General features: G+C 39.9%; 1 protein-coding gene across 3 annotated transcripts in view; it reads right to left on the reverse strand.

Annotated features, from left to right (window-relative positions):
- The window catches only part of vps13b (vacuolar protein sorting 13 homolog B), a 464,114-nt gene that overhangs the window by 49,641 nt on the left and 393,849 nt on the right, over positions 1–20,624 (reverse strand). For all 3 annotated transcript variants that reach the window (XM_030157727.1, XM_030157729.1, XM_030157728.1), the window contains exons 47-51: positions 17,248–17,403; positions 11,406–11,672; positions 6,586–6,669; positions 5,697–5,872; positions 1,600–1,770 (exon numbers count right to left, since the gene is read on the reverse strand). In XM_030157727.1, coding sequence (XP_030013587.1) covers positions 1,600–1,770; positions 5,697–5,872; positions 6,586–6,669; positions 11,406–11,672; positions 17,248–17,403 — 854 coding nt within the window. The remainder of the gene's footprint in view (positions 1–1,599; positions 1,771–5,696; positions 5,873–6,585; positions 6,670–11,405; positions 11,673–17,247; positions 17,404–20,624) is intronic.

Raw genomic sequence — 20,624 nt, forward strand, 5'->3', positions numbered from 1 at the left:
ATAAAAAGAGCTGGATGGAAACACACTTATGTAAAGGTGGTGCGCTTTGTAACTAAACGCTATAAGTGTGTGTAGCTCTGCTTGGGGCCACTGTGTGTGATGTGTGTTTGTGAATGTATTGAGCAGAGAAACCCAGGCAACCACAGTCAGACATATGGCCCACATGTCCAGCAGACCCTCTGGGATGCTTTGTAACTCGGAGCCTGTGGGAGAGCATGTGGCTACGTGCACCGCTGCCATCAAGATGTGATTGCTATGTGACAAAAGACGATTGCCAGAGTGACATTTGTGGACGGGCTCGCCGTGGTACACTCATGCAGGAGCCGCATATGTGCACACATACACATAATACACTGTATACACACTGCACATTTGTAAACATGTGCCAAGTTTTAACTGGTTGCAAGGCCTTGAAACTTGTGTGAGAAAGTGGGACTGTGACAGAGTGACAGGCTAAATCTCCAGTCTGTGGGGACGGTGGTGGTCCCTGCTAGCGTCTGATGCATGGCCCTGCATTGTCTTTGCAGTTAACTGTTTTATTATGTGAACAAAGAGTAGGCAATAACGAGAAGCCTCTCTCATTAAAGGCTCTGTTGCACAACTTGGTACTTTATGGAAGGATGCTGTATGAATCCTACTATTAAGAGAAACACAGTGGCGGGCTTTGGTGAAATCTATGTTATGAAATGTTAAAGTAGGATTCAAGGCTTGCCACAAAAATCCCATAATAAAGATGAAAAGAAAAGTGCATGACTTGAATTATTTCTAAGGATGATGAGGTATAGGCTGATGCTGTCATGCAGCGGGTGTGAAATTGGACCCAACTTTCTTTTTTTTTTGTCCATTTGACTTTCTTTATCCTGCTCTGATTTACCTTATATATGTCTATGATTTGAGGTGAAGGTGTAATTGTAATTAATGCTAAATACACAATGCATTTGTTGTAACATTTAAGGAAATTATGGAAAATAAGTCAGGTATGAAATATAATATGCACTAGTGGAAAAAAGTTTACAGACACTTTTTAAAATGTATACACAATCTCAAATATTAGGATGAAATATTTTCAGAAAAATCTTGGTGTCTGCATCAGACAGACACAAACAAATGCAAATATACAGATTTTTCTTTGTTGACAAGAAAAAATAACAAAACTAAATTCTCACAGTTTCAAGATGACATGTCCTGGATGTGTTTCATTATTTTGCTGAAACCTCCAGTTTTGACCTCGATGGAACAGAGCGTGTGCAGAAGGGAACATGTTGGTTTAGAGAATGGATTCTTAATCTAATATGTCACAAATGCATGGTGGTATCCATCATTTTTTTTTCCATCAATGTACATATCGATGTTGTCTTTAGAGTATAATCATCTTAAATTGTTGCATTCTTTTTACCTTAGAATGAGCTACAGTATCTGCAGAAGGTGTGTTTCTCAAAACACACTCCTTTTTGTGGTTTTTATTGAGTGGGATCCAATGTTAAGGTGTGTTACCCTCACCTGAGATACCCAAGTGTTGAATACAATCAATACAATAAAAGGCCAACGACAGACAAACCAAGCACTGGCTCTAATAAGGGCTTCTTGGTATGATCGTACCTGTCTGTATCCTTGGTGACGTAGGGCCACGGTGGCTCACTGGACGCCTTCGGACCATAGAAGTCTTCCAGGATGTTTTCCAGGTTGTTCTCATTTCCCGTCTTGTTCATTATTTGTTTGATGAGGCTTGTGGAGATGGGCACAGCGCAGTGGGAAGCGTCCTCATCCTCCCTGAGAGACACCAAACAAACCAAAAACCATTACCCAGCATTCCCAAAAACGCTCTGCCTGTGTGTCTATGCGGGACGACGAAACCAATTTTACATTTGCAATAGATACCTCACATTTCATCAGCAAGTCTCAAAACATACACCATCTCTACCCAAGAGCCTTGTGGAGCGCCTGCCAAGCGAGGACCCCACCAGCTGATTTCATTTTACCTTCATTATCTCCTCCTGGTGTGATACGTGATTGTTTGAAAAAACTGCATACTCTCAAGGCCACAGAGACGCATGGCTGGGCACCAGTGTTGTATATTTTTTCAGTAAATTTGGCTCGGATGCGTGTTTACTCATTCTCTGCCAGAAGCAATTCAAACATATTTTTTACTTCCCTATAGAAGAAGACATCTCTTGACAGTAACTGACTATTCCCATTGTTCTGTTCGGTGGAATTAAACTGACCCGCGGCTAAACTCTGCTTTTACCCCGAAAACCTCTGAAACGGGATTGAATCTGCTTTTTGTTTTGGATTTTTTCCTGACATGCAGTCTTGCCTTACGAACACTAATTCACAAAGATCATAGAGGAAGCTAAGCAGCAGTAAATAATCCTATTGGATACTTCAGACTCAGACACTGGTCAATTATGGCTTTACAACAAAATGGGGAAAAAAGGACTAAATCTAAACACCGTAATAGCTTCTTCTCTTTGTCTGGGCAGCATCCAGTTCCACTTGGCTAAAGCGAAGCAGCCCCCTCACCCCAGAGCAGCAGTATATTAATAGAGCCTATTGTGCTATAAAAGGAACACAGGGGCTATTGCTGATGGATCTGGGGCAAGATATAGAAGAGGGACAAGGTGTTGACAGGAAGCTTTTCATCCAGAGCAGTTCCTGAGGGGGGGACTGGATGAGGCTTCTGATTGTAACCCTTGAGTTTTTTAATGTGGTGGCCAATATGAGGAGAGCAGGACATAACGGCTCTGGTTAAGACTTGTCTGTGTCTCTTGTGTCGCAGACCACAACTCTGCTCTCTACCTCGTCCATTAGAGCCCACAACTATGTGTAATTACAGGAAGGAAAGACGAGCTGTTGACCAACGAACATTCAAGATCGGATCCGTCCTAGAGGTTTTGGGGGGCTGGTGTGTACTTGTGTGCGCTACGCTAGTGTATGTGTGTGAAGGTACGATTACAGTTGTGGCTTTTCTGAGTGTGTGTTTGTGAGGATGAAGAGGGATGAGGGATGGATTGAGTTGGGGGGACAAGTAAGTTTGTGTGGTGAGAGGCGGTTTAGGAAGGGGGACGGATTGTAAACACAAGGAGCATTGTGGTTGCAATCCAGAAAGACAAGACACTTAGACACTGAGCTTGCTTTTTTGCGCTCATGAGAAGGATTTATCTACAACAACAGGGGCCAAATACATTCTCAGTAACTGTATGGCCACTGTGGTTCCTTTATGGCAGCTGAAATGAAAACAAACTTTGTGACCAGATATCTAAACACAGAACAGTAACAGCAAAAAATTCTCCGAGGGGGAGTCAATTACACTCAACGTTTACTCTGTTTATTCAGATCACCACTAGTTGCTACCAAAGGGGTGATTTTTCTTCCGTGGATCCATTTTGCATAAAACAACACAGATTACAAATGTGCTGATAACAAAATGACTTGTACATGCCGTAATTATTTCCACTGGTGCCACCCATACTGAACATACTGACTGCACGTGTAATGACACATAATGTGGTGACGGCACTACTTCTGCCAGAGATGTTATGTGACCATTTGCAGTTTGTTACTGAATAGGATTAAACAAAAACTACTGCATAGATGACTGGACTTGATGGAGGTCTGTGCTCTGAGTCTCTGTCTAGTTTATTAGACTTTATAATGTATGGTATTGGAAATAGAATAGTATCCTGCTCCTTAAAAGTTGTAGATATTGTACATTTAAATACTCTGTCAATGCTTTATGAGTTAAGAAGAGACTGTATTTTTGCGGCAACATTTAACCTTTCCTAAGGGATTTATCACTATTTATTATAATAACATCCCCTACATTTTGGATTTTTCTGTGAAAATCAGGTATTTTCCTATATATAATTTACTGTAAAGTAAGAGTAAGTTCAAAGGATATTCTATCAAAACAGAAACTGAAGAAAAAGTGACTTTTGCAGCAAAATATATCATTGACTGAATATAAGCAGAAGAAGAGGATTCTGTTGGGTTTCTGTAAATTGGCTTAGAGTCTGGTTTTGACCAACTCTATATATAAAGTGTCATGAGATAACTTTTTTGTTGTGATCTGGCACTATATAAATAAAATCTGATTGACTGAGTGATTTAATTGGTTTTCCCCTGTAAGTCGCTTTGGGAAAAAGCGTCTGCCAAATGCATAAATGTAAATGTAAGTGTGTCCATCCACTGCCATTTATCATGTTCAAAGTTGAGGGTTATTTTATCGGAAACAGGGAACACTGAAGAAAAAGTGACTTTTTCAGTAACGATATCAATAACTGAACATAGAACAAGCCTCTCCCAGCACTGATCATGAGGCTCTGAAAGGGCTACTTTGAGCCTTTGTTCCAATGTTAACACTTACAAAAAGACCACCTAAACAACAATTCTTGAAATGCACTAAAACCGACCAGAGTTCATTTAAAAAAAAAAAAAAAACAATTCTGCAGCCTGTGCTGCTGTGTCACTGTGGTGTTTTAATGTATTTCAGATTTCAACTGACAAACACATTAACTGACAGCCCATCAGCGTTAATATAAGTAGATCTTCACTGAAAATGCTGTGGCGGTTTTAAAATTTTAAGCATCATGTGATGAACAGCTGGTGATACTAATTCTCTACTCAGGTGCTGTTGATCTAGACCAGAACAGGGTGTGCCGAGATGACATCATTAAAAGAACACCAGCTCAAATGTTGAAAATGATGTGGTAACAGTGATGGAAATATGACATTTATGTTTCATCCAGCTGCTTTTATGCAGGTGAGTGGAAACGATTCTAAACATATGCACAATGATCACAGTCAGGTCAAATAATCGCATTTGTGTAATAATTGTGACAGGCCTTAAACTGTCTCTTAGAGGATATTAACAGTATGAGCAAGTGTGAACACAGTGTGACAAATGTGGACAGAGTAACTGGCGTAGTAGTGATGTATGTGACAGGCTCTGCCCATGATGAAGTGGTGACTGTCACACTTCCACTGGCAAACAGGCAACCAAGACAATGACAGACACAGACCACACACAGATAAGAGGACACATGTGCACATACATTACTCATTCATCCACCCACCCACACAAACATGTGTATACACACACACAACCCAGTCCACACACTCAGATAAATACCAAGCCAATATGGGGCCAGAAACCTGCTCTCTGTTAGGGCCCGTATCTAAATGAGGCGTAATTATGGTCCAACCTGACATGTTGGAATTGGATCTGTGTCTCAGCAGCTGCCAAGCTGGCTTCCTGTTCCCCTGAATGTGCCTAGATTCCCCTGGATCATGTCTTCATGTTGACTCAGAGAAACCAGAATGTGGTGCGAGAGAATCTGAAGTAAGTGTCTCTCTCCCTCTTCAGTAAATGAATGCATAAAGAACTCATTACAGAAGACGAGAGTCAGACTTTTGGTGCGGAATGAGCTGCTTGGCAAGGACAGCACTGGACTGAAACTGACCATTGAATATGTCTGACTGATACGTAACTATCTGGTTATGAATAAATTCCAAAGATAGAAACAGACAGACAAGGAGGAGATGAAGCAGTGGATGGAAGACGAATGAGTTTCTGTTCTTAGTCTCTTTTTATATGTTTTAATGAGACCTGCCTTGTTTTTTCAGGATCGTAAAGTACTTTAAATATGGTCTTACTGTACAGTATGATGGAGTAAATACACTGAATCTTGTTTTATTACCTGGCTTGAAATGTGAGGTGGTGTGTGAGGTCGGCCTCGGTGTTTAACAGTGGCTCCTGGTGGCCTTGTCCTTGTATCAGCTGACTCTCTCTCAGTCCCAGACTCCTCTTCTCTATGTGGACGATCACAGGATCTGGTAAGTGACTCCTCATGACGAACAGTGGACTGAAAACCACCTGAAAGAGAAGAATCATACAACAAAGTCACGAAACAGACACACAAACAAATATAGGTAGAAATTTTAAAAAATGTAATTTGTTTAAAATACCCCAAAGAAGTGAAAAAGTCAGTTATTAGGATTTGTTTTAATTCGATTTGGACCCACATTCTCCCCATGTCAGGTGTTTTATACTTTCACACCTAACATGTTTGCTCTGGACTTTCAGGCTTTTGAGTTTTGTTCAAGAAGGAAAAATCAGTCACAGTAGAACACTGGAAGAGGAAAATATGAAGTTTTGAAAAATAAATATGATCTGACAGGGTAATAAAACTTGACAAAATTTGAACAAGTAGAATAAAGATGCCAAAACTTTTAATGTGTTTTCTGAGCATACGATAGCTGATAATGAGGAGTGATGATAATATATAGTGGCAAAGAAATTAATTTGTTACTTCATTTTTCTCCTTCCTCAAACAGAAAAAAAGCTACCTAATGAATTGACATCACACTGAAGCCAGATTCAAGTTCATGTACAAATTAAGCAGTTTCAGTGGTGACGAGAGGATGTAGGTATGACCTATGAAGTGTAAAGCTCAGAAAACTGCAAGATGGAACTACGAACTGAATCAAACATATCAAATTTAACAGAAACATAAACTTATTCGCACAGTAAAAATAATGCATGTACATGTTTTATTTTGTATTGATGCTTTTATCTGGGATACTCACCACTCTCTGTTGCATGTGAGAATCAGGTTCAATAGTGATGAGCGTACACCAAACATAGAGCAAAGAACCACTTGAACACGGCACCTGAAAAAACAACAACAGTTACAGTTCACTTCATTCATAATATAGATACTATATGTATATGTTAAAATGTACAGGGTGTCCATAAAGTCTCTTTACAATGTAAAAAAATGCATTACAAAAGCAAATGAATAGACAAATCTGTGGAAATTATTACAAAATCAGAAGTAGGTATTACAGTTTTTATGCCTCAGTTAATACTCCTCTATCTATATGGGCACCATCAGTTACACAAAGCCCATCCAGACAGTACTGGAGTTGTTTCCATGTTGGCTGTATCATAGGCTCATCAATGGTGTCAATGGTATCAGTGATCTTTTGCTTCAAGTCACTGATGTCCCGTATCTTTGTGCGAAACATGATATCTTTAACATAACCCCACAGAAAGAAATCTAGGGGAGTGATATGAGGTGAACAGAGTGGCCAATGAATTGGGCCATCCCTTCCAATCTGTCTGGAAATGTTTGATTTAGGAACCCACCAACATACAGTCCCCAATGTGGTGGTGCACCATCAACCTGGAGAATGATGGTTGGTTGAAGGTCACCCAATTGTGGTGCCACATATTCAGTCAAAAGGTCATAGTAAACATTTGCAGTGATGGATCTCTTGTTGAAGAAAAACGGACCAATGATTCAATTGCACATGATCCCATAATATGATTAAAAATTTTGATAATCACTGAGTACATAGAAGTTTGACTTCAGCCACATGTTGCCTCGACGAGTTGCCCACTAGAGTACTAAAATCTGAGCTGAGCACTTTATTACCCAAGTTCACTCGTTTAGTTAACATTTCACTACAATCTGGAACATTTCCCAGGCCTTGAAAACTGCTGTCATTAGGCCTCTCCTAAAGAAGAGTAGTTTTGATGCTGGCCCATATCAAACCTGCTGTTTTTAGGTAAAGTCCTTGAGAAAGTTGTTTAGCAACAGCTCTCTGACTTTCTTCTACTGAACAACTGCTTTGATGATTTCCAGTCAGGTTTCAGGCCCCATCACAACACTGAGACTGCCCTTATCAAGGTGACAAATGACACTCGTCTGAACACTGACAAAGGTGAAGCCTCACTCTTAGTCCTGCTGGATCTGAGTGCTGTGTGCGTGCTTTTGTAATATATGTGTTAAACTGTAAAGGGGCTTTATGGATGCCCTGAACAAAGGGTTAACCAAAAAGAGGTTACTCAACAGCAACTTGTTTGTGTTTGTTTGTGGCTGTAAAGTAAAATATGGATAAATGACGTCTTACATGCCTTTGCCGTCTCTCACTCACTGACAGCATGTTTATGGCCTCCATCAGTAACGCATTATCATGTTTTGTCCTAAAAAATGCTGTTTCTTGGCTTCTGCCAGTAGTTAAAAGTTAAGTCTCCCCAAAGCCCTGCAACACAATATCACAACTGAGGCGACTGACAACTGTGAGTGCCAGATAATAGGCCATTAAAGGCAATAAAATCTTTGCAAGATTTAAAGGCTGAGAATGTGCCCACCGAAGGCTGAGCTCTCTTAATGTGTCACTGGTGTTTGTTCCATTTACTTCTCGCTCCTCGTTTAAGGCTTCGGATGCCAAGGCACATTACAAGTGGTCTATTTTATGATAGACGGGGGACTTCATTTACTGGTGGGGACAGCAGTGTGGAGTAAAGAGACAGAGTGAACATTCAGTTTTAATACAAGTGGCCCTTGCAAAAGAGCCTTGTTACGATGAGGGAGTGTAACTTTGGCAAACAGACCCTCTGTGCGGCTGATTCACCAGAAACACCACTCAACGCAGGTCAAAATGACCTCCTGTGCTTTGTCAAAAGGACAGGGGCAAAAAAAAAAAAAAACGAGTTAGGGAGGTGGAAGGTGAGATATGGAAGAGGAGTTACTTCAGATGGATTACTGAGACTTAAGAGACAGATGAGAAAAGAGACAGACATTCACAAGGGAGTGAATTAGAGGATGGAACAGGTGGACAAGCTGAATGCCAGAGGATAAAGTAAATAATGAAGAGGAGTTAACTACAGTAAGATAGATGAATAAGCCAAAGAGTAGAAGACAGGGAGGAAACCAGAGAGTGAAATAGCAGCAGAAAGAACCGCGATAGAGAGATCTAAGGACTCAGCTACTAGTCCAGGCAGCTCTCTCATTTGGAGCCAGCTCTCCATATGTGTAATGAATGGCTGATCTGAAGAGAAGAGATAACAGCGGAGGTTTGGAGTGGAGTCAGAGATGTTCAGACCCACACACAGAAGCCGGAGAAGTAGAACGGCTGGGTGTTAACAGCATGGGGCTTATACAAGGATAGCAAAGACAGACAAAGACAGAGAACAAGAAAAATAAAGAGCAGGAGTGGGAACAGCAGGGAGAAGAGATGGAGTGACTGCCTGGCGTTGGTCCAGCGGTGTGAAAGTGCCTTCAAAGCCTCTCCATGTGCCCACATATCAGCTAGTGTTTCCTGTCTATGGTTAGTGTTGTTATGAGAGAGCATAAACTGTATTTTCTGCCTCTCAACATCTTTGGGTTATGGGCTGGAAAGTGGAAGGCCTTTGTAAGCCTATCTGAGGGAAAGATCTCAATCTGCTCAGCGAGTAGCAGCGAGGAAGCTCTGCCACTGTGGCCACCCAGGAGGACTGAATCCGATCACAGTTGGTGGTCCAGTCACCATCAAACACGTGCGTGTAGATGGAGAGCTGGATGGAAGTGGTATTGTGTGCAATGCGTGTGTTTATAACTATCTTCGTCAGACAGCGTAGCACGTTCAGAGGCTTGAATGTGATCAGTGATTCACACAGACCCTGTTCACACCTGGTACTAACATGTGTGATGGAGGGTTCTGTGTACGGCAGTTCAGACCCGGTGACTGGATCTAACTGCTGTGCTCTTCATGCAAATAAACACACTCATTTAGAGCCTAAGATTGAAATAAATAAGCTTCATTTCCTGCAGAGCTTTTGCACAGAGCACGGATGATGTATGCTAATGGAAACACCATAAAGGAAGAGAAGAGGGATGGATTCATGAAAGGGTGTTTTAATGACTTTTCATCTTTACTAGTAAAAGTTGGTTGGACATGTTCGTAAGAATATATGTATGCTATTTATTAGGGATGCACCGATATGGGTATCGGCATCGGCTCCGATACTTAGTGTGTGTACTTGTACTCGTACTCGTACAAGATATCCGATACAACAGCACCGATACCACTTACGGCTGAGTGACATTCACAGTTCAGTGCAGCAGGTATGCGGTGGTGGAATGTGTGGGTAGTGAGAAGAGTGTGGAGATTTTTCAAAATAAATGATGGTGATAAAAGTAACGTTACTGACTACAAGTAACGTTAAAGACACAGACAGATGTCCGTCCTCTGTGTACATTCCATCCGTTTTCCAGGTGATGGCGGATGCGTACCCAGACAGAGAATACCACCGGGAGTACAGAGCGGTGCGGACCGCCCCCAGCGGAAGTAAAAACGAAACTTGTCACTCATTTCTCTTTTCTCTACCTGCTGAAGCTAAGCTGTTAAACCTTACCAGTGAAAACGCTGCAATATTAGTATCACATTAGTGTTGCCTCTGTCCTCTCCATGTTTGTTATTACTGACTTTCTTCTTCTTCTTCTCAAAAAACTTTACTCTTCTTCGTGGTATTTGTCCAGTATGGTTAATTAAGAGCGGCGCCCCCTGGTGGATTAATTGACAAACACTCGTTCCAACACATTAAATGTCAGTAGCAGCACTTTGTTCCAGTCAGACTAATGACAACGACAATAAAGCACATTTACAAAACGAACAAAGAACTGGAATGGGATTATTAAGTATTCGTATTGGTACTCGGTATCGGCAAGTACTCAAATGTAAGTACTTGTACTCGTACTCGGTCTGGAAAAAAGTGGTATCGGTGCATCCCTATTATTTATATATATGAAAATATCACTTGGTTCAAGTTTACCTGGTGTGAATGGGTGTGTGTATGAGTGTTTGTGTTGTTTTAATTCACATTCTTTATGTATATTATTATTTATTTGGTATACCTTTCATTATAAAATTTGAATACCGATAAAAATATTGTGGAAAAAAAAAAGTGGGTTGGACAAACTGATTGAATTCATTGTCTTGTTACTGAATCAGTACAGTCTCTAAACATCACTTTGAGAACTTTCCATTTGTTCTTATTGCTTCTTATATGTTTGAATGATTGTAGGATCCTCAGCCTCTTAAATAAATTCATGAATTTCATCAGGAATAGGAGAAATTTAAAAATTTGATTTCCTCTCCTGGATAAAAAGTGTCACAAGGGCGAACATGAGCTCCAGCAACACTACACCTTTAAGGCATATACAAACAAACAAATTAGAGAGAGAAGGGGCATATAATCTAAGAGGGAAACTGAAGTTGAAAATGTGTCAAAACAACTGTAAAAAAAGATTCAATGACAAGGGTTAAATTATGGAACAGTCTAACAGATGAATTAAAGGAAACTAAAAACATAAATCGATTTAAAGGAAAATACTAAGTACAATTTTTAAATAAATATAAGGGTGAGGAAAAGCAGCATCTGTCTGTCTGTCTGTCTGTCTGTCTGTCTGTCTGTCTGTCTGTCTGTCTGTCTGTCTGTCTGTCTGTCTGTCTGTCTGTCTGTCTGTCTGTCTATCTATCTATCTATCTATCTATCTATCTATCTATCTATCTATCTATCTATCTATCTATCTATCCATCCATCCATCCATCCATCCATCCATCCATCCGTGTTGCTGTACCTGTACTACAGAGCTGCTGCTGCCCTTATCCCTCCTCTCCAGCTGGACATCCTGTGACCAGTCCTCATCTCCGCGGGCCCTCACACACAGCTCGGTCATCTCTGCGTCCTCCAGTACGTATGACGGTAGTTTGCCTCCCGCCTCCAGGCAGTCGCAGTGTTCCTTCACCACCGTCTGGCTGTCGGAGCCCACGTAGTGCTGCACCACCCGCAGCTCGATGTCCTGGGTCAGGTAGCTGCACATCACCTGCCTCCCACAGATTATTACCTGGAGAGAAGATCACATGAGAAGTCAGTACGAAACAATTACAGGAGGCAGCTGTTGTCCAATGAGATCCATGCAAAAGGGTCATGATACACTATATGGACAAAAGTATTGGGACACTTTGAATTCAGGTGTTTGTTTTCTAACAGGGGTCTGAGCTACAAAACAATAATGAAATAAGTTATAATATAGTTTTATATTGAGATAAATATCATTGCATTGGTTATTTTGGTTTAAATAGTTATCTTTGCTTCCTAAATGCCTCAGAGATGGTTTTTACTTAATTTCTCTCAACACTGATTTTGTTTTTTTGTATTTTTTTAATCCATGACTATGATTTCAATTGTTCTGCCTCTAAATTTCTACAATATTTTTCATTCTCTGACTGTAAATAATAATTTTCTGCCACAACTAACCAACGACTTTCATCACATCTCACTAAGGAAGAAAAATCTCCCATTAAACTTCAATGATATATGAAACTATATTGACAAAAGAATTGGGACATGTTGAATTCAGATGTTTCTTTTCGAACAGGGGTCTGGGCTACAAAACAATAATGATAAATATCATAATATAGTTTTTTATTGTGATAAAAATCATTGCATTGGTTAGTTTTGTTTAAATTATCTTTGCTTCCAAAATGCCTCATAGATGTTTCTTACCTAATTTCTCTCAACAATGATTTTTTTTTTTTTATCCATGACAACAATTTTAAAAGTTCTGCCTTTAAATTTCTAAAATATTTTTCCTGCTCTAACTGTAAATAATATTTTTCTACCACAACTAAACCATCTACTTTCTACACATCTCACTTAGGAAGAAAAATCTCCCATTAAACTTTACGGAAATATTGTTGTTTATAAACTGTGTGGACAAAAATACTGAGACACATCATGGCTACAGCTCCTGTTCATGATGATTTGTGATATAAACATCAATATTGTGTTTATATTATATTATATTATATTATATTATGTTTTGTATCCCAGACCCCTGTTAGAAAAGAAACACTGGAATTCAACATGTCCGAATACTATTGTCCATATTGTACACTGTAGTTAGAAAATCCCTACTGCATAAACTCTCCCTCCTCTGACGATAATTTCTGGCGTCTGATACCACAGCTGAAGCTTTACCGCTGTATCTTATCAAAGGCTCGCTCTATGAAGCCTGACTGCTTCCTGTTTTCTAAGTTCACTCTTTTTTCTGATTTCTTTCTTATGTTATATGCCACAGACATCTGTGCAATCTGGGCGCTGTATTCGGTTCTGCATCTATGCAAACACACACACTGCCAGGCCACAGCCACTAGGGACCGTCATCGAGGACTGACACATCAAATTGTGCTCCGAAGTGATCGTTTTCCACTGTCCTGGTTAAGTGTCTATCAATGTGTTCAGGCTGTGGCAAAGATAATGGTCTGGGAAAAAGACACACTGCCTCATCTCGCCTTCAGCCATTCCTTTGTACCTTTTACAGACACGTTAATAGCTGTTCCACAAAAGGTGATTAAGTAAAGGACGAATTTGATAAAATGAGTGTGTGATTAACGGAACATCATCACTAAAACACCGAAAGAAGGGAATATGTTTAAGAAGTATAGTCTTTGATTCCTTAAGTGGAGTGTACACAGTTGTACATTCAGTGAAAAGGCAAAGTGAATCTGTCCACTTATGTTTCATGTTTTTCCTTTAATTTGTCACCTTGTTTTTAGTTGTAATCTACACAAATACCTTCCTGTTTCCCATCTTCTTGTTTCCATGATAAAACAATAAAAATCTAATAGGGTAATAATATTAGTATCACAAATGAACATTGTATTTTAATGTTTTTGCAGAATTGTTTCCTCAAACACTGATGCCAAAGCCACTTTTGATGTGAAAAGGAACCATAAAAACTTGTTTTAGAAAATAACAACAGCCCGCCTGGAGGTTTAGAGGGGAGGAAAAATAGTTTTGATTCAATGGTAAAAATCAATAATATGTGACCATCAAAAACAATGAGTTATTCATCTGAATGTTGACTGTTTCTAGCATCAAATGAAAGGATTTGTTGCTATTCCCTGTTTTATATCCATGTAAAATAAATACTGTAATCTATTGAAAGAACCAACTTGGCAAATAATTTTACAACAAAGCTAGTAATATTATGATGGGATGAAAATATGGATTTGGATAATTATTAGCTGCAGCCGTTACTGCCAGTGAAAATACAAAAGTCCTTTTATGAGCAAGTGTGTGTACAGAGGTAGGTGTATACATTAATATAAATGGAATTCATACAGAGATTTTTATAACTGCAGTAAACATGAGGTGCAAACATCATAAATAAAGAGGTCAACACAATAATAGTTGAGGGGGTCGACAGACAGTAGTGCCGAACGCCCCCGCTCAAAAAAAAACAAAAACAAAAAAAAAACACAGGATGAGGTATGCTCTCGGAGGCAGAAGCCAGCGTCGTCTAGTGGCAGCTGCTGTCCCTCTATGAGGCTTTGAGCTGGGAATTGGATGTGACTGTCACTCATACCCTATCATTGAATCCAATGGGAACAAGATGTAAGCAAAGTCTGGGACAGACGAAGGAAGGAATGTGAGCGGCCGAGTCTGTTTTGTCTGGAGGACCAGAGGAAGACATGTGCGACACTTGACACTGTTTACATAACAAAGTGTCACCGCTATAATCTGATGGTATCTTGGCATTTTAGGGACACAGCAACTCTGTCTCGTATTTGTGGAAAAATTCAAACACGATTCACCGCTGTCCCTGGTGTTAAAAGGCAAATGCAGTTGGTTTAGGATTTGGTCTGATTCCCTTTGACTGTCTCTGTGGATTGATGGGGCACAATGTGTTTCTGAACTGCCTCGGGCTCATAAGCTTTTGTTTTAGTGCTATAAAACGGATTACAAAACTGACACAAACAGAACACAGTCTCATTTTGGTGAACAACTACTAAATCATGACGTGCAAGTGGAAAAAACTAGAGATTAAAAAGTGCTCATCCAAAAACGAGTGCTGGGAAATAGGCCAGGCTTTTACAGTGACACATAGCAGTGGTCAGCGGGCATAAGGCAGCAAATAAGTTCCTGCTTTCTGCAAAATTCTGAACCACTGAAAAGATTTGTTACAGGTTTAATGTAAGTAGGACCAGTCAAATGCATCGCTGTGTGTAAATGTGTATGTGAATGGAGATCAGGTTTGCAGCTTTCACTCTCACTTCACTTCAACAGGATTAAGAGTCTAAAGCAGCTCTGAGGTTCATCATCAATCTAAAATATGCAGAGTGAACATATGCAGATGTTTAGCAGATATAACATTTACCATGCTCAACATGGAAGTTCAGCATGTTTGCATTAAACATAAAATACAGCCGAAGCTCAGGAGAATGTCAGACACTTGGCAAGAACGTTGTAAACTGAAATATATATTATACAAAATAAAAACTTGACCTGATGGTGGCACTAGATGAAAACATACAGCAACAATTCACATATACTTTAATCACTCAGTTATAATTGTCATGTGATGGGAGGTGTCTCATAAAACTGACAAAGGTCTACTTTTATTTCAGGCTGGTGAGACCACTCAGAGTCATCAGCGTCTTCCACTCAGCCACATCAGGCTAAAATAACTACAAAGATGCATCAGTTTTAGCCAAAACAGTAAATACAGTCAAAACAAAAAGGCATCGGTGAGACTGTTAACCACATTCTGTGTAAATGCTTGTTCCTGGCTGGTAACTGTTTATTTACTGCAGCTTTATTTTGTGTCTTGGTAACAACTTGAGACAGTGCAAAGGAGGCACAGTGAAGTGTTTCATTACTGTGGTGTATTTGCACTGCACTTAATAGGAATCAGAAATGGCAAGATTTGTGTCATAGATTTATTGAAAATAAATAAGTTGTTTTCATGTCTTCCTTGGGGCCTTGTTTAACTGCTCAAGCATTTGCATTGATTGGAAATGACTTTTTTACAACAAATATGATACTTTTCATGTTCACAAGACAGGAAACACAATGAAACACATAAAAATCTGTTGATATGTTTTAATGTGGGAGTTTCATTTGCATAAACATTCATGTTTATAAGGTGTGACTCAGACCAAAGTTTTGCGACATAATGTTTTCGGGATGTTTTAGACCTGTTTGAATAGTTCATGGCTGTCGCTCACCCGTCAGTGCAGTGTTCTGAAGGTGAAACGAACATCTGGGTGGTTTGTGTTTTCTCTTTTTCTGTGGTTATGAGGTGACACCAGCTTATTTTTATTTTGTATGGTCCTCATTTTTTATGTGTTCACCGTTTCATCAATATTAGAACTGCAACATGAAGCGCACCATCACTATCCTCACTCAGATTTTTAGATGATACAGATACATCCTGTTATCCTGGGAACCAGACACACTGATCTGGCAGATCTGCCTGGAACTGCTCCGACTCAAACTGAGCCTTGATTGGGTTGAGCCAATCACAACCATTAATCTAATATGGGGCAGGTAGTCGTGATTTATTACGATATTGAGCTGCCTGTTGATTGTTGTCTTTTTGTCCTTGCTCTGACTGACTGCAGAGCAATATTCATTTAAGAAGTAGTTTTTCAAAACCGGTCTCATATCCAGCTAAAAAAAAGCTTGAAGGGCAACAGTTAAATCAGAAATGATGAGAGTTCCTGGTATGGATATTATCTACCATCTTCTGTAGTTGCATTGAAAATGTACTATGGACACACATATTTTGGCTGGATATCAGTATCTGCAAACATTTCTTGATACTGGACGATATTGGAATCAGTATCTGTTGTGTTATATTAACCTATAAAGACCCAGTGCTACTGTTTTGGCAGTTCCCAAATGAATTTTCCCTCTATATTTAGCCTTTCTTAAGTGATTTATCTCCATTTATTATATATTATCCCCTGTATTTTGCATTTTTTCAGTCAAAATCATGTATTTTGCTATATTTAATTTACTGATCATGCAGATGTTCATAAAAGCTCAGATTAAAGTTGAGGGTTATTATATCAGAAACTGAGAAAACTGGAGAAAAAGTGACTTTTTCAGCAAAGATATCCATAACTGAATGTAAAAACAGGTGTCTCTTCCCACTGTCATTGATCCAACTCCATGGGTTTTACTGGTGAATAAATGTTGTAGAAGATGGCAGTGATCTTCCATGTTCACTACGGAACCTCTGTCCAAATGGGTCATATCTGATGACCATGAAAAGACGACAAACTGCATTTAACACCAATTATTTACATCTATTGATAGGTTTAGTGGATCAACAGCAGATGGTTTTGGTTGATGGGGGCTGTTTGGGTCTCTGTGGGTTAATGTTTTTTCATTCATTTGTATGTTTGAGTCACAGTTCATCCAAAGCTAATGTGAGGAAGGAGGGACAGACTTTAAGTAGTAACTGTCTTAAGGTAGAATAAATAATAAAAAAGAAACAAAGAGTAACATTGGTATCAGCATCAGTCACATATTTACCATATTAAGTATTGATATAGGTATGGGCCAACATGTCTGCCATCTGTGCATCTGTAATAAAAACCAAATCCAATCCAAACAAACCCCGGTACCTGCTTCTGGACGCCGCTGAGCTGCACCACCTTGATGATGAGCGAGGCGGTGCGACCTTTGTACTGGATGGTCCGGAGCAGAGTTCCTACGTTGTCCACGCTGAAAGCCTCTGACCAGCGCCAGTTCCCCCAGCCCTCGATGCAGATGTGGAGCAGCTGCAGGACGCGACCAAGCAGGACACACACATACAAAGGCAGAGACAGAAGAGACCAGACATCAGAGGTTAGTCTTCTTGCCCTTTATTTATCCCTAAGCAAAAGGCAAGTAAACAACGAGAGTCTTTGTTTAGAGGATTTTAGAAGGAGGGAGAAGAACAACAAAGTTCCTGTTTACTGGTGTTGAATGGGCCTGCTGCTGTTGGAAGTAGAAATGGAAGGTCGCACACAATAAACTGGCTGGTGGAAAACAGCTGATGTGGAAGCTCATTATGGCTGCAGCATGCGTGTGTGTGTGCATGTGTGGTTGGATGTGGAAGTCTCTGTTCTCCACACGTCTAAATAAGAGGCAGATAGTTTGGCTCTCAGCTTTTTCGGCTTGATATCCATCACTGCAATGTGGAGCACATCCACGTGTGTGGCTGGCTGTAAACACACAGACCGATGAGGACAGCAATAAACAGACACTGTCCTATCTTTTTGACGTTTAAACAACTTCACAATGGTGACCATTTCCTACAATTTTCCACATAATTCTTTGTAATGTGTGCCACAACAAGCTGCAGGGCTGGAAATATATCAAGAAGTGTGATTTATGAGAGAATATCTGTATCTGCAGACAAAGCTAAAACAGACAAATGGTTTAGTTTTGTTTTCTATTAATCCACCATCAGATAGTGCCAATGTGGTGACTTTCACAATAACATTCCACAATTATACGTAATCCGACAACTTTCTGAATTTAATACAGGTCATGCAAATAGTATATTCAGTTTAGATAATCACTAATATTCCAGAAGCATTTTTACTCATGTGTGCAGTGCGTTCATAATACGAGTTTGTGAGATTTTTGCTGCAGGATGCAACACATGGTTTCTGTCCTGATTATGGCCAGGTGTTTGACAAAAACCAACCAGCCGGCAGTTTGTAAGGCTGGAAAAGAAATGCATGACCAAAACAAAACAACAAAAAAAACAGAGATTAGTAGTAGGAAGAACAAAAGAATATCAGCAGGTTTTTGGATATGTGCAGCTATCGCAATTTTGACCTTTTAAAGAAAGTGATTGAAAAAGTGAATGTTTGAACTTGTCCTCCAGTAGTGGAAAACTTAAAAAAAAACCTTCTATCTTGATGCAAAGAAGCAAAATATGGTGTAAGTGTCTCCAGATGTTGCATTACACTAATCAGACAGGCACAGCTGCATGTAAAAGGGGAATATTCATTTTCATTATCATTTGCATCTTAGCAGGAATATTGTCTTTTTCAGATTAAAGAAGTGTTTTTCAACCTTGGGGTCGGGACCCCACATGGGGTCGTCAGAAATTCAAATGGGATCGCCTGAAATTTCTAGTAATTGATAAAAAAATAAATAAATAAAACTTACTACAAAAAAAATATATGGTGAGTTGAGAGCGACAATCACAACACATTTAAGACATGACAAACTCTGAAGCTGAAACTGAAGCACTGTGGCACTGTTGATCTGTCAAATATTCATTATGGTCGGTTTAAGATGCTCTTTCATAATTCAGAGTTTGAGTTACTGTTTGTTCAGTAATAATTTGCATTCTTGTAAATCTAAGCTGGACTGACGGTACGTATCCTGACCAAGGAAAATAAAATTCTCACTTTGTGAGGTAATCTACACCTGGCTTTTCTGCCTCCGTCCATAATAATTTACATTATATAGCCTAAATGTCATCTAAAATTACTGTTTATTTGCAACATAGAATAGCAAACGATTACATGATCAAAAAAAAATTCACATTAGCAAAAAAAAAATGTCTGGGGTCATCAGAAATTTGTGATGTTTAAATGGGGTCACGAGTCAAAAAAGGTTGGAAATCACTGGATTAAGGGGAAAAAACCCCAAAACAAAATAGTTTGTGCATGTGAAGGTAGACAGTTACTGTTAGAAAATATTCCTTACACACCTGTAGGGCCACTTCACCTAAATAAACATTGAAACAATAGAAAAGTGAAGCAGAACATGTTTAATGGGACTGGTCACTGATGCAAACACACATCTGTGTTACAGTGAGGTCATTCACAGACTATCTGTCCACTTCTCACCACAGGATGCTGAGCGCTACATGACAAGGAAACTCATTTGTCAAACAATGTGAGTGTTGTCATGAGATTATGGTCACAATACAGAAGCAGAATCATAAATACATAGAGAGATCTGAGGCCTCGGTTCCCTCCTGAGGCGGCGGCGCTGACCTTCCACCTGACTGAACTCGCCATGTCGGCCCGGCTGCCAACACTGTTCTAAACTTGCAACAGTTCGACAGGGAGGGGAGCGAACATGAGAAAGACAAAGAATGCATGTGAGCGAGAGAGTCGGAGGAGACGAGGGGTGGGGGGGGTGGAATGGGTTCAGTCCGGTCCCAGAGGAGAACAAACCAGATTGAAAGCCTGAAAAGCGTTTTTGAAGATTTACACTTTGGCTCGTCGCTTCAATGTGCTGAACGTTTAGCCAATCTGTTTAAAGAAAAACAAATTACTCCTGAGGTCAAAGGGCACGGGGGGACCCTGGTCAGGACCTTCTATGTTGCTCTGTGCTGTACTCTTTCTTCACTGTTTGAAGGCAGATTTCTTTACAATAACATTCTCAATCAAAGCCTGAATTCGCTTTCTTTAAGATCGTCGCTCCTCTCGGTTCGCTGAGTGAAAATGACATAATTTCTCAGATCTCCCACTCGGTGGATTTGCTCACAGGGAAAGTGGCAAAGTGGAGTAAACAGCCAGGTGGTGGGGGTTAAGGTTAAGCCTAAGGGTGGAGAACCTCGACATGATTCTCTAAACCAGTACTAACATTATAATCAAGACCAGTTAAGATCATGATCGTGGTGGTTGGTGGAAATCTTTGAAAATCCTTGTCATGTGGGATTTTCTGTCACTTTGCTCCAAGTCTCTCTGTAAGTAACCTTTCACTGGATGAGATTTGGGTTTTTACATGTAACTAACAGCCATGTCTTTGTTGTATTACCCCATGACTTTGAGGTTTTGAGTGGGATTGGATTGCTGTTAATTATGTTAAAAATGAAGCCGCTGCAGATCTCTGGTGTGCCTCAGCACCATCTGCGTGGATCGATTTGTTATTTCAACACTTCGCTCTCCTTTAACCCCTCGGCCCCTCCCTCTCTGCTCACTATATCATGCCTGTGGCTCAACTTGACCTTTAAGGGAGAAGTCATAATAATGTCTCTCCTCAAACT

This window comes from Sphaeramia orbicularis, chromosome 16, assembly GCF_902148855.1.
Source record: "Sphaeramia orbicularis chromosome 16, fSphaOr1.1, whole genome shotgun sequence".
Classification (NCBI taxonomy): Eukaryota; Metazoa; Chordata; class Actinopteri; order Kurtiformes; family Apogonidae; genus Sphaeramia; species Sphaeramia orbicularis.